This window comes from Microcebus murinus, chromosome 28 (assembly GCF_040939455.1).
Source record: "Microcebus murinus isolate Inina chromosome 28, M.murinus_Inina_mat1.0, whole genome shotgun sequence".
NCBI lineage: Eukaryota > Metazoa > Chordata > Mammalia > Primates > Cheirogaleidae > Microcebus > Microcebus murinus.
Window position 1 is genome coordinate 5,109,616 of NC_134131.1, and position 16,005 is coordinate 5,125,620.

Below are 16,005 nucleotides of genomic sequence, written 5' to 3' on the forward strand. Positions count from 1 at the left end.
GGATTAGTAATTAACAACGAAATCACAAAACCATTCCTCAAGGAATCATACATTTTAGATTAAATCTAAATCACATCCCACCCCCAGACTTATGATTGCCCACTTCAAATTAAATTCATTTTTTTTCCAAAATGATAGTTGACTTTTGTTCTTTAATGTCTTAAATTAACACATAAGGATCTCAAAAGCAAAATTAAATAAGGTCAAGTTGTTTTTGCCCAGGAGAAATGTACTGCCATCATGGCAAAGGCTTTACATTCAGAAGTAAGGCTTCTTTAAATCTTCCCTGGACAAACAGCACGCAACTGAAAGCAGGCAGTGAATATTTTATATCTAGCATAAAATCTCAAGCTCTAGCAGTTGAGTTTCTATGTCTTCAACTTAGTTTAAGCAGTTGGCAGAGAATGACAAGAGACCCTGAACCCCAACTCTAATTTCCTAGCAGAGGCAACCCTTTTCCTGCAATAATTCAGGCTTTGTGAATAAATGCATATGCTTCTCTTTAGAAATAAGGATGGTTGTTCCACGAAGCAATGGCCTATAAGATTCTGATCAAGTATCCCACCAGTAAAAAATGTATGGTACACACCCACTAAAGATAATTTTTGCCATCAATCCATATATTAAATATTACCGAAGGTTAGCTTCTTTCTTAAAAAAAAAACAGACATAGATAGAAGGTCTATTATAGTCTTCCTGCACCCCAAAATGATTGTTTTATGTATTCCCTGGGGTAATGGACCTTATTTAGGAAGCCATAGCCACAGAAAATTAGGAGATATATATAAAAATCTAAATCACAATTTTAGGACATTATAAAACTCTCTAACAAAAGAAGGTAACACCAAACACAAAATAGAAAACATGATCTGCTTCATAAAAGTACTAATTTATCATTTTAACAAAAGTACAAAGCTCTTATGAAAAAAGACAATAGGAACACATAACAGCTAAGCTTTTCTTTAGTTTAAGCCTTCCAAAAGGCCACATTAAATGAAAACATCTAAAAAGACCATAAATTTGCTGATGTCCCTCCATTAAAACACAATTTGTCAAATTCTCTCAACACTCTGCCAATATCTATATTTTTAAAAATAAAAACAATTTCCTGGAAGGCTGTTTAAATTGAGAACAATAAAAGAATAATTGATGGAAAATTATCTAAAATAAATGTCATCTAAATCACTTAAAATCTGGAAATATAGCACAAGAAGGTTCTTTTCCAACACTCCATGCCCAACAATACGCTCCATAGCTCTGTTTATTATTGTCCCAGCTTCTATTTATTCAAGAAAGTAGTCAGAGCAGGAAATGGGACAAGTCAAATGATCACAATCAATCTCATCACCTTCACTACATGCTGTGAGTGTAATTAATCCTCTATTTATTTAGGGGACTTCACACCCCTTACATTAAGGCAGCAACTCCCTGCTGGCTTCAGTTGAGATAATTATGTTATAACAAGGATTGGGTTTCAATCATAATAGACAGAAGGAAAAGGAAATTGTACTTGAAGTTGTCAGTTTTTTAAAAAAAGCTTTCTTGTGACTCCATTCAAAGGACGCTCTTGACAAAGCTCTCCTTAAACGGAGCACTTGCTAAGGACGATAACCACACATGCGCCACATTCATCAATGTAAGCCTCTTCCCTGAATAAGACTTTAAGACAATTCAGGCCCAGTGAAAACTCTACGAGAAGTAGAGAATACTAGTTTACAAAACCTGACTAAATCAATCACCACCCAAACTCACTTGATCCTGCGGGTCTCCTCTGAAGAGCTTTGAGGTACAAAAATACACAAGAACAGCGAGGTGAAGGAAAATACCAATTTGCCCCCTCTGTAAAAGGTCAGCAAGCCAAAACGAAGGACCTGAGAAGTCTGGAGGCAAGTATGAGGAACTAAAACAAGAAAGAACAGAGTCTACTCTAACACAGACACCCAGCCACAGCTATAAAATGGGCTTGATACACGCAATACTCCTTAGGTAAAGAGACAGTACCTTCCTATTCACCTCTGAAAACCGTTATCTTTTTTATAAGAACCCCTATCCACACTTTCTCCTCTAACCTCCTCCACCTTAAGAAAATTAATAATGAAAATATAGTCTTGCCCAATTTATTTTTATAAACCTCTGTTTTTATCAATATATTATAATCATGATGCCCATGGTACATATGTAAGTAAAAATGATAAATGAATTATGTTTGTAACTTTCTAAAAATTCTCAAAATATGCCAAACCTATTTTTTTTTTAAGGTCTGGATTCATGATGATTAGAATCTATGGTGGCTCATGCCTGTAATCCTAACATGGGGAGGCCGAGGAAGGAGGATCGCTTGAGGCCAGGAGTTTGAGGTTCCAGTGAGCTATCAGATATCACTGCACTCTAGCCTGGGCAACAAAGTGAGACCCTATTTCTCAAAAACAAAAATCAAAACCCAACAAATACATAATTCTTTGTTAGTTTTCTCAACACAATTACAGAGAGCATTCATATCTTTACAAAAGGTTATTTTAGTCTTAAATCTGTAGAAATATTTGTAATCCTATGATTTATTGGCACATTTCTTATAAGAGAAGTCTAATGAAGAGCAACAGTCCCCAGTAGGCATTGCTGAACTACCCGTGATAAGGCAAAGAACCATTAAGTAAATCCTTTCTATATGAAACCACACTGAATGGATTTAAGAGAATGGATACTGGCATGTACTAATCTTTTCTTATGGAGATAAAACCTACTTCCACCCAGGATGAATTTGTGGATTTAATTAAAAATAAACAGTAAAACTAAAGAGCAACTTGACATGCCAGAATAAGCACCTTACCAAGAATGATCTCAATCCAAGGGAGGTTTAACTTGCTTGAAATTACACACAATTCTTTCTTGAAATTTCTACATGCTAATCATTAGCAGTTAATGTAATACTTAACGTTTTACCATTTGTCTGAGAAGTCACTTTCCTTACAAAAGTAAAACCACCTGGAGTGTCTGATTATCACTTTGCATGCCTGAATTGAACAGATCCCTGAAATCACGTTCAACGCTGTATAGATTTATTACAAATATCACTGACACAAGCAGTGGCAAGGTGTCACAGCTCTCCCCAAGCTGTGCCTCAGAATGGCAATGTGAGATTACAGCAATGTCCTCATGAGGTGGCTGCAGGCCCTTTCTCTGCCCCGACTCTTCTCTGAGAAATGCCACTCACTACTGATAAACCGCTTTAGGGGGTACCGCCTAATCCCACCATGACCAAGGCAACTGGACCAGGAAAAGACACTAGCCCATGTTGAGCCAATCACATTCTCCCTCCCCTGGAATTACAAACAAGGGACTCTGGTCCGTCTCTGGTCTGAAAACAAAGACATGTCAATTCACAAGTACGGAGCAGCCACCCTCCTCCTCGCACAGGGAGAGAAGAGCCATGGTGACTTTCAGAAAGAACATGAGCAAACACATGCCAGAGAACAAGCCAACTGCCTCCCTTCTCATAGCTTGAGCTCCTGGGGCCCTGCTGTACTCTCAGCACCTGGGTTCCAGAAGATAACCTGTACTCACCTAAGAGAGCCCCCCAGTTTTACTATACAAGTCTGAGTGAGTTTCTCTTATGTAACCAACTGACAAGAATTAGTCAAGAATACTGACAGCCCTTGACACACAGACTGGAGAGAGAGGATTTCTTATCTGGCCCTGTTACTAAAACATCATAACCCCCAGGCTAACAGCAGACTCTCTTATTCAATAATAAAGGGATACTACAAGGATAAACTATGATCTAAATGCAAAAAGCCTCACATTCGTCCTGGCCTTTCTAACACACCATAGCTAGAACCAAGAAATCTATTCACTATGTTGCATGCATGTTTTCCTTGTCTACTCCTCTGCATGATATTATTTTCCCACCCTTGGAAAGTATCCATTCTTGATTATTATTACATTCATATGGGTAAAACAGTACTAGGCAACCAGAGAGCATTTTTTATGTTTTGCTATTTAATTCATATCCCTTCTTTGTCCAAATTCTTCTATATACATCTTTTCCAGCTGTGCTCCAAATGTTCCTGGCCACCTCTTTATGAATACTCCTTTGAGGCCTCAAATCAACATTTCTAAAACTGAACTCCTGGCCAGATGTAGTGGCTCATGCCTGTAATCCCCAGCACTTTGGGAGGCTAAGGTAGGAGGATTCCTTGAGGTCAGGAGTTCGAGACCATCTGGGCCACATAGCAGGACCCCATCTCTACAAAAAATAAAAAATAAAATAAAATTGAACTCCTTATCTTCTCTCCCAATCTACATCCGCTCTGATACTATTTAGTCTTGGCAAATGCACCTTTATTGTCCCAGTTAAATGGCCAAGTCGAAACCTGCATCTCACTTTTGACTCTTCCCCTTCTCTCTCCCAACACGTCCAATCAATGACTAAGTCTGTCTCACCTACCTCTCATACCTGACTACTAGTCTCCCTTCTCCATTCTTACTTCCCTGGTTCAGGCTACCATTGTTTTTCTCTGGATTACCAAGACTCTTAACCAGCCCTTCAGTCTCGAGCTCTGAGTTCTGCCCCAGCCCAATGCATTCCCCACAAAGTAACCTGATGAATCTTCCCAGAATGTGAATCTCATCCCTCATTGACACAGCCGCTCCATAGTTTAATTCTTCAGTTGCTTCAGTCTCCCAGGACAAAATCTGAGCATTTTCAGGTGGCCAAGGCTCTATATTAGCCTCTCCAGCCTCATGTCTTTCCTACCCCTTCCTCTATTATGATCTATCCATCTAGAACTTTCAAGCTGTTTAAAAGGGCCATTTTCTTTTGTCCCCATTTTCTGAAATTCTCTTCATCTCTACTTCCCCACCTGCATCTGACCGACTCTCCTTGATCTCTCAGCTCTCAGTTTTATACTCTTCCTCCAGAAGCTTTCTCCTACAGCCACATGTCTCTTAGGTGCTTCCCCAGCAGCCGCTTGTCCACTGTGGCACTGTCAGATACAGCAGACCTGTATCCCCTGCTAGAACGCCAGCTTCACGATGCTCACCAGAGTCCCCCCGCACCCATCTCAGACCTGGCACACAGTGGAGCTCAGTAACTACTGGTTGAAACAGCTATGACTCATCTTTTATATTCATTGCTGATGTTTTACCTCTGCATAGAAGTCACTTCTACTCCCTCATCTCAACAGACCAGAAACAAGAGGGAGCCAAAAGGAAGAGATGCATGTGTCTATGCTGTTCTTAGGAGCATAACCCCGTCCCCTACAAAAGCACACATCAGAGAAAGCAACTGAAAAAGTCTAAAGCAATGATAAGGTCTTATGTTTTCTAAAATTTATTTAAGATTTCAGTGATGAAACTGCTTACGTTCACTTACAACTGAGGAAACTGAGGTCCATATTTATCAAACGAGAGATAACTATTTAGTGACAGACTTGTTTCCATCTATATACTTTCCACATTAGTGTCCAATGTGTCATAAAATAAGATTTCATTTGGGGGTAAAGCATGCTAAAAAGCAGCAAAAAGATAAATGTATCATGAGTATTAATTAGAGTTAACTATTTATCAGTTCAATGCAAACATGTTTTACATTTCAAAGATCTTTTTCCCTACAACTACCTAAACAAAGGATACTAAAGAGAAAAAGTATGATTTAACACCTTAATGACAAGCTCACATTTGTACTGAAGACTGTCAGGATTTTAGATTTTAGTTTCATTAAAACAACAGCCACATTTTTCCATGTAGCAAAAACAAAAGAATACCCATCTTACTCCCTTGTCATTTCAAAATGCACCATGCATTTAAACTATACAGTTTTGATGCCAAATTTACTTCAGTGGGCATATATATACTCTTTTTATAATGAGAAATAAATTGAAAAACCCCTCTGTAATGAATATTATTTTATAAAGAGAAATGATTTGTAGGGTACTATCTTAAGTATAAAATAGGCTACAAATGATATATGTAGTTGATTTACACTGTTTTAAAAATGCATTGGGAAACAACTAGAGGAAATATTACTATAAAACATTAATACTGGTGGAATTAGATGAAGTGATGAAGTGACTTGCTAAGGTCACATGACCAGTGAGAAGTGGAGCTGGAACGAACATATCACAGGTCACTGTTTCCTACCCTGGCTTGTCTTCTGAGGGTCAGAACTGTCCCTGCTACTGATGATGGCAGCTCATCAGCAAAGAGTCAAGGGGAACTCTTATATGGAATGTAGCTGAAAATATCAATGAAAATAAGTTAGAATCGATTCATATTTTTTAAAGTGCTACCCTTTTTTAAACAATGAAAAATGCTCCCTTAATCTGCTCTTATAGGTATCATTCAATTCAACTAAAATTTACTGTGCTCACAAGGAAGTGTGATGGGCCCAGATGGGTGCTCATTCACATGGACCTTAAATTTTTAAAGGGGAAAGAGATATACACCTAGATTACTAAAATATGAGGCAAGTACACAACCAGACAATGTTTGCGGTATAGGTACCACACTCAAAACTTCCAATGAAGCGTATAATGAAGAATGGTAGGGAGCATTCTTTTTCAGAAAAATAATTTGCAGAGTTTGTAACTCAGAATAAGAATCCAGGAGTTTCAGTTATTAAGATCTGCAAATATGCCCTACAAGATACACATATCATAAGGAAAAATAACCACCTAGCACTAAAACAAACTTATGATAGCTACTGCTATAACTTCATTAGTTCAACACAAGAATAACTTTGTTACCTACCTTCTAATAAATTTTTGCCAAAATAAATGTCTGACTATAAAAATGGAATACTGTTCATTGTGGTACTCAGAATTTAGCACTTGTCTGGTATTTCAAATAAAATTTTACACAGTTTTTATTATTATAAACAAACACATCACATATAGACTAAGGAAAACACACAACTATTTTAAAACATAAAAATAAAGTCCTAGAGTCCACTGACAAACTAGATGGAAAAGAAATAAATCAAGGTAAAAGGTGAAGAAAAAAGGAGTTACGAAAATCAGGAACACACACTGCAGTGTCATTAATTTCGAGCCAAGAAAGTTCACAGTAAAGATGATACTAGAAAGGTCAATCGTGTTGTACTTGGAAAATGAAGAATAAAACTAGAAATTTTAATAAATATTAGATAAAGGAACAGATGTTTTATCTCAAAGGGGGTGAAAAAAAAGTTGGTCTACAGTTAAATTTAACACACAAACTGAAAACAACACGGCCTGTTTAGGGAAAGGAAAGTTATGTTTAAATTGGTAAAGATGAAAAAACAACTTTTACAAAGTAATTTGAAGAGTCCCTGCTGGTTTCTCTCTCCTACCTCACTGCCTAATACATTATCCCTTTTTTAAAAATTACTATTATCACAACAATTACTAAGAACCTAAGAATTCTGCTTCATTTCCCACAACTTAAAACCAAGAGAAAAAAAAATTTTAAGAAAAAGTCTGATAATCCCCACAACAACTTAAGGGCCTATATCCTTCTACTTTAATGAAATACAATCCTCTCTAGTTAACGAGGAATGTCACAAATAGAGAAACAGACACTCATGGAAATGGTATCCTGGCACAAGCCTCAATACTCATTACATGTTTATAAAACCCTCACCATAAAGAAAAGAAAAACGGAAACTCACACAGATAGACTATTTCAATTTAATTGTATTATGAAAATGAAAGTAACAACAGGAAATGGCAGCAGGGTATTTGATAAGCTCAATTAGCAGGAGGATCAAATGAAGTGATGACATGCCATTATGACCTCAGGGGTTAAAGATTCAATTTTCCAGCTGGCGAAATCTACATTTCCAACACAAACGCTGACACCACCTGCTGTATGTTATTAGGCATTATCTAGAGCAATCCCAAAGCATTTTCCATACAACAGGTACAGGCTCAAGTTGTTTTCATATTTCATTCTGTAACATAATTGCTTCACCATGAACAGAAATAAAAAATAAATTCTATATATGGCTCATTCAAAACAGGCATTAAAATCCATACTAAAGCCTTTACTTACCAATCACAGTAACAGTAAAAATATCATTATTTTTCTTCCAAGTCATGACTGATATTGTGCAATCATTTTCTTTTTTTTTTTTTGAGACAGAGTCTCGCTTTGTTGCACAGGCTAGAGTGAGTGCCGTGGCATCAGCCTAGCTCACAGCAACCTCACACTCCTGGGCTAAAGCCATCCTCCTGCCCCAGCCTCCCAAGTAGCTGGGACTACAGGCATGCGCCACCACGCTCGGCTAATTTTTTTCTATATATATTAGTTGGCCAATTAATTTCTTTCTATTTATAGTAGAGACGGGGTCTCGCTCTTGCTTAGGCTGGTTTCGAACTCCTGACCTCGAGCAATCCGCCTGCCTTGGCCTCCCAGAGTGCTAGGATTACAGGCATGAACCACCGCGCCCGGCCTGTGCAATCATTTTCTATAGCACCTAGGAATCATTCTAATCAAGAGCTCTCTTTTTATGTTCTTAATTAATATCTTCTCAATACTGAAATGGATTTTGGCCATGTCTAATAAGAATCAGATCTAAAGAACTCCTTCACCAAATACAAAATCACTGCATTTTTAAATGTAATAGTTAATCTACGTTTCCTTGATTAAGACGATGATAAACACTTTTTAAAAATTGTACATACCAAGGTGCTAGAGTCCGTTTGTGAGTGTTCCGACTCTTCAATACACGTGTTATCAAGAATCATGCTATTAGGCTGTGAAGGCTGTATTTTTCATACACGAACTCTGTATGCCAGTGGTTAGCCAATGAATGCACAGCTCTCGTTTGGATTAGATTTGATTAGGCTTGCATCTTATGATGTCTACACATGCAAACAAGAATGCACATACATACACACTCACACCCCTTTGTAAGTAAACTATAGATACAAGTTCAGATACTCAGTCTTGAGATTTCATATTGGAAAGTCAATGGTAAGGCAATAAATATAACTGTTTTAATACCTATTTTCTAGGGTGTCCCAATACCCATTTTTTCAAATAAAATTAACTTTTCACCATCTGTACCTCCTTCCTTAAGCAAATTCACCAAGGTCCCTCTGGTAATCAAGTTACCTTTTAAGTGTTTGGTAGCTACATGGATTTTCTTCTCATTAAAACTTATTCCCCAAGTTATTTCATTTTCTTCCTCCTGGGTAAGTAGGCATTTCAGAAATGTGAGCATCTAAAAATTCAGAAGTAACCCAAAACTTACTTGGCTTTCTGAATCCACACGCAGTAGTCTGAGATGTAGAGATCATTTAGAATGTATGCTGGGTCATTTTCCTGAAAAATTTTGTGAATATCCAGGAGACACTTTAAAATTGCACTTTTACCTGAAGGAAATTGAAAAAATATCAAATCATCCTTAAGAAAAAAATCTAATTCTTAAACTGAGACATTCAGATCCTGAAAAATAATACATTTAAAGCACCTCAGAGATTTAATGATTTCTTAAGAAATTTTAACATTCCTTTAGTGTATGAAAACACATCAGTCCTATTAGATCCAAATCCCTTTCTTTCCTTAAGAATTATAAATAATCTTTATACTCTATTGTTACAGCTAATTAATTGTAGTTACCACAAAAACACCATGAAATACAACTAGGTCAATTAAATGAAAGGGAGGAAAGTTTTCCAAACTAAATGAATACTTAAATGCATCATAATTTTAATTAGATAATGTTATTCTAATTCAAGTTTTCAAAATAATGTGGAAAATTATATTTTAACTTTCAAATTTCTTTATTATGTCAACATGTTTCATCAACGAATTATCTAGTACACTAACAAATTTTTTTGCCTCAAAAAATTGAAGAAAACTCAAATTGAACACTAAAATATCATAGCAATACTTCAGAAATAAGCTGATAAAAATCATTTGAAAAAAAGACCATCAAGTATTAGTCTTTTTTCAACCTAATTACTTCCTCCTAGTTGTTAAATGAACCTAACTTTAATCCAACCAATGTCTACAAAAGAAATCTTTCCCAACTCAACAATTCCCTAAATGTCCCAAACTTCATGATGTTCCCTGAAATTTATTAACTATGAGGCAAATTACTAAATCTAGAGTAGTACACCTTCCTTTGATCTATGAAATACAGCATTTTCAGTTTAACAGTTTTATTTCTATCTTTACAGTTCTGAAACATGGAAATAGTGTATGTTGAGTTCATGAAGATACTAGATGTGCTTTCATCAAATTTCCCATTTGACTTTTAGATCCTGAGATAAAAGAATCATGAGCTAGATGATGACATTTCAAGATCCCCAAATTGCTGCCACTAAATTTGTAATATAATTAACGCTAGTAAGTTTCAAAAGAGCAGGGGCTTCTGTTTTATTTAGTGGTTAATCCCCAACACCTAGAACAGAACATTGCAGCTGCAGGTTTTGGATTTAAGTATTTTAAGAATGAATGAATGAATGACATAGTAATCACCCAGCTTAAACCTCGCCATGTCTTTTATCCTAGTCTCACACACCAAATCCTGCTGGTGTTTCCTTACAAATGCTCCTTGTTGTATCTGTCCTTTCTCCACTGCTGACTGATCATCCATCTGCACTCTTGTCTCATGCCTAGATTTTCAAGAATCTTCTTTCCCATCTTTCAGATTCCAGACTCTCTTCCTTCTAACACACATTTTTTTTAATGCATCACTTTTCACTGAGTTGCTTTCCTGTGTATGCCTTCAAGCCTCTCTGTGGTCTTGTTTCCATGCCTTTGCCCCACAGGGTCCCTCCTTTTCCACTCCACTAGCCCGCTGTAGTTGAAGACTCTGCCCCTCCAGGAAGCCCTGGGCTGACTTCCCTAGTCCTCAGGGTCCTTTACTAAACACTACAAAGGAAAGCAGTGGGAAGGAAACTCAGCCCCCCTCCCTGTAACCTTCCCTGCTCACTTCACAGATGGAGAACCTGAGGCTCCAGGACAGGTAAGATGCTGCCACTGAGCTGAGGGCCCAGGATGTAAATTCCAATCTTACTGGCTCCAGAGGCTACCCACTGTGCCTGTTCTTGGCCTATTCGGTCTATATCACATTTTTACTAGTCAAGAGCTAAGTAGGTCCTTGAAACCAGAGGCCACGCTTTTTAAAAATATATTAACTATGTGGCTTCCTCATATGCAGATGGGACGAATGCCAATGAAAGCTCTGTTGCCAGACTGGTTGTTAAGAGAAATAAATAATACTTGGAAGGCCTGAAACTACAAGAGGTCAAGTTCACTTGGTTAAGTGAAAGTCAGAGCTGTAACTTACCAAAGTGGCTCAGATGTGAGCCAAAGTGGCTTACTGTGTGAAATTATTAGCGTGGACTGCCTATTTTACGAAATGGGTAATGTCCAAGGCAGAGTTTGATGAAAGGAGGAGGAAATAGAATCAAAATTCACAGCCCTGATAAAACCAAGTTTGCCACGTTAGCCACATATCCAAAGAATCAAGGAGAACTAATTAACTTGTAAGAATTTTTTGAACAGTTTTAATTGCCACAGGGAAGACAGTTGTCACAGTAAGCATATGACAATTTATTTCTTTTTTTGCTTTCTTTCTCTCTTTTTGAGGAGTTGGAAGGTACAGAGGGAAGGATTTAGTTTAGTTTTATGATAACTACTAAAAGTTTTAAAAGTTGATCATAGGTCTTTTATCAGAAAAACAAACTATTTCCTTATAGCTTGAATAAACTTCTCTGCAGTGTGACACCCCCAGAGCTTATATCTCCCAAGAGCTCATATCTTACTAACATAAACAGGCTAATACAAAACACAGGATTTGGAGAAAACCACGTGGCTAGAGCAGATGGTTCACGCAGGGAAAAGGGTGAGTTTGGTAGAAGTCACACAGTGACGAGGACAGGGAGATAAATTCGATCAGACCAGACTGAGTGAGAAGGCCCAAACTCAAGAGGGGGCAGTAGAAATACAAGACTCTGCTCCAAAGAGTATTATAAAGGAGGATATGGAGTTAAGGTCATATATTTAATAAGGATCCACACCATTCATTACCTAATAAAATTATATATAGCTTCATTTAGCAGACATGCCCAAAGTGAGGTAGGTTGCCCTCTTGCTAAAGGCAAATCTTCCAGCCATCACACATACAAAAATAAAAGAATAAGAATGAAAAGAAATGTCAAAATAAAAAGAAATGTCAAATAATAAAAAAAGACAAGTCAAAAAACAATTTGTTAAACTTAAAGTAATTATATTGTATTTGCATGTTCTGACCTCTATCTTCTTAAACAAAAAAAGGACAAATACACATACAAAATCATAAACATATACACCAAGATGATATTAATAGTATCTGTCTTGACATACACTGAGCAACTACGTAAGAGCTTGTCATGTGTCTGGTGTTATTCTACATGTGGGAATAGCTTTTTAATTCTTTTTTGTACTTTCCTCTAATTGCAAAATTGTCCACAAAAAACATTTATTATTTAACAAAAAGACATACTTGACTACACAGCCAACCCCTGAAATACTGACAAATGAATGTTACAGAGTTTAATCCACATTTAACGTTATATTTTTAAACAACTGAGAAGCAATAGTTACATCAGGTTATTTTTAAAAATCACATTCAAAACAGTTTGAAAGGGAAAGTTACGAGCTCTGTTCAAAAGCTGTGCTTTAATTGCAAGCCTTATTCAAACTATGTGCATAGCATGCTGTATGGCAAAATACGGTCAAAGATAACCAGGCGACTGCAATTGACAATCTGGAACAAAAAGTACATTAAAACAATCCTCCCCTCCACAATATGTATTGTTACTCTGAGGTCATACTTGGTCTCTTTTGTTCCGATTATATCACCATGGATGGCGACAGCATCACAGTCAGGAGACCCACAAGCATGTGGCAGGGTTTGTTTTTTTTTTTGAGACAGAGTCTTACTCTGTTGTCTGGGCTACAGTGCCATGGCATCAGTCTAGCTCACAGCAACCTCAGACTCCTGGGCTCAAGTGATCCTCCTGCCTCAGCCTCCTGAGTAGCTGGGACCACAGGCATGCGCCTCCATGCCTGGCTAATTTTTTTCTCTATATATTTTTAGTTGTCCAATTAATTTCTTTCTATTTTTAGTAGATACGGGGTCTCACTCAGGCTGGTTTCAAACTCCTGACCTTGAATGATCCACCTGCCTCAGCCTCTCAGAGTGCTAGGATTACAGGCGTGAGCCACCACGCCAGCCTGTTTTTTTAAGTCTCCTTTGTACTGACTGCTCTATCAGACCCTCAACTACTTTTTTAGTAGCTATCAGCAAAGGAAACAACTGGCCCTTCTCCAGACTGTCACATGGCCAGTGGCCAAAAGCCTACGGAGACTCAAAGTACATGGCTCCTGTGGGGCTTTATCCAGTCGTGGGCTCGTCACACATCATATAGGCATAAAAAATTGCTGAGGCCTAAATCTAAGAGAATAATTTCTGCTCAAAGGCACTACAGGGAAGTGACCATTTTTAGGCAGTTCACTGCCTGGTTCAAAAAAGAAAAAAAGAAGGCACCTTACACAGTAACCACGGTAACTATTTTCACTGCAGAAAGGCACTAACAATTCTCCCCAGGATGTTAAATCCTCCAAGAGTGAGAGATTCTCTAGGATGGACTTGACTGGATAAGCCAACCTTATCCATGAAAGAATGGCTCTGAGATCAAGATCTCGTGTTCATTCACAAAGGCAGTCTAACACTATATCCTGGTATTATAAATGACAAGTGCCAGCAATGTTTTACTTCCAGGGAAGACTAATGACGACACAGAGAAACACAGTGACAACATAAAGAAAATATGGATGACAGTAACAAGTAGGTAGGCAGTAAGCAGGATTTAATATATTCTCTGGCTTTCCTTTAAAGGACAGTTTCTCCGGTTTTCCTTCAAAGGGATGGTAAACTAAGAACAATGTGCTTTCCTGTCTGGACAGATGCGGCATCTCAGGGTAATATATCTCACAACAAAGACAAGATTGAGCTGTTCTAAATTAGAACCCACTGGCTATCTGAAATCCTCCTATTAGCAGACCAGGGCTGGCAATAATCTCTCACTGACAGCCCAGCTCATGGTTGCAGGCACTTAAGAAATGGCTCCCATCTCTAGGACATGATCAGGGAAGTGGATGCTTTTGCTGGCTACAAGCCAGCATAGGAAAAATAATATAAATTGCTAACTCCACACAGTAAGAGCAAAATTTCTTTTCAACTGTTGGTACACTACAGCTGCTATGTGGCTGTGGTTTTCCGGGCATCTAGTTCTGCCCTTTAAAGTTTTGAGCTACACAAGACAAAAAGCCAAAACAAGTAAAGGAAAAAGGGGTGGTTAGTCTTTATTTGTAAAATCATCTCAAAATAAAAGCCGACATTACTATCATCTTAAAATATGTAACTCAGTAGATACCTGGCTATAATTCTGGGATTTTGATGAGATCATATTATCAAAAATGATATTTTATAAATTATTTTAACATTAATTTTCATAGGTTGTTTGACCATAAGAAGGGATAAGGCAGAAAAATTATGGCAAATTAATCAAAATTAAGAGAATCAAATGGGGTAATCTGCTTTAATACCAGGCCCTGTTAGGAAATAGAATAAAGTCAAATCCCTAACAATGAACACAAACACGTGCACATTAAATTGAGCACTAAGAAGGCTGGTTGGTCATGTTATTTTTTAACCTCAAATTCCTCACATGCCATTTAAGCTCTTACATTTCTGAGCTGTAATAAGAAACACATACTTGAAGCAATGAGTTACTATTTAGAGTACAATTTACAGTCCTAGGTCAATTTAAAAAGGATTCTTTGGTATTAAACTACATATATTATCCATATAGTCACTAAAAAAATTAACATGAAATAAACATATACTTTGTACATGTTCCCTTTGTACATGTTCATTCCCAGGGAATGAACAACCACTCAATTCAACCCCTAACTTACCATCCAAGTCCCAAATCTGGCATTTCTTCTTTTGGGAACAAGGTTTCAACTCTTCCCCAAGCTGATTTAGGTTTCCCTCATGATGTCTGCCATATTCCTCTACTAGAGTGTGCTATGGTTTGAATGTGTCCCCCAAAAGCATGTGTTGGAAACTTAATCCCCAACACAACCGTGCTGGGAGGTGGGGGGCTAATGAGAGGTGTTTAAGTCATGAGGGCTTCACCCCCTGGTGAATGGATTAACGACGATTATAAGAGGACTTGAGGCTGTAAGTTCAATCTCTTGCTCTCTCACCACGTGATGCCTTCTGCCATGTTATGATACAGCAAGAAGGCCCTTACCAGATGCAGCCCCTCAGTCTGGGACTTCCCAGCCTCCAGAACTGTGAGCCAATAAAATTTCTGTTCTTTATAAATTACCCAGTCTCTGATATTCTTTTATAGCTCCACAAAAGGGACTAAGACAAGTAGCCAGTAGCTACCAACTTGCTCTGCACCAGGTACTTTACATACATTACATCCTTTAACCCTACAAGTTAGGTACTTTCTTCCCTGTTTCACAAATGAGGAAACTGGGACTCAAGGATATAAAAGAGTTGGTCAAGATCACAGCTAAGAATCAACAGTCAGGATTTGAAAATGTTTGACTCTCAGCCACCATGCAGTAAACACAGTGTCAGTATCTATCACCTTTGTGTGGTGAAATCCTTGATGGGAAAGAACATGACTTTTCATCTTTCTTCTCTACTCTAGAACAATGTCCAGCAAATTATATGTTCCTGTTCGATAAAGGCTGGTTGTTAATCTACAGTCTGGAGTACAGAGAACCTAACTTTAAACATACCTGGTCAAATTGCTCAGTTAGCATGTACTAGTGATCTTTGTGATCTGTATATTTACTTATAAGTTACTGTAATGTGACAAATGTGAAGTAGTTTGTTTACTTCTTCCCTTATTATACCTATTCCCTACAAGGAAAGAATGTTGCTGTACCAACTTTCTTATATCACTGTACCATCAAAAGTTCAAATAATGAATTTAACCCAAGGCT

The 16,005-nt window shown here is 37.6% G+C and overlaps 1 protein-coding gene across 1 annotated transcript in view; it reads right to left on the reverse strand.

Annotated features, from left to right (window-relative positions):
* SHQ1 (SHQ1, H/ACA ribonucleoprotein assembly factor) overlaps positions 1-16,005 on the reverse strand; it is a 96,997-nt gene that overhangs the window by 36,049 nt on the left and 44,943 nt on the right. The window contains exon 10 of the mRNA XM_012787411.3: positions 9,233-9,353. Coding sequence (XP_012642865.2) covers positions 9,233-9,353 — 121 coding nt within the window. The remainder of the gene's footprint in view (positions 1-9,232; positions 9,354-16,005) is intronic.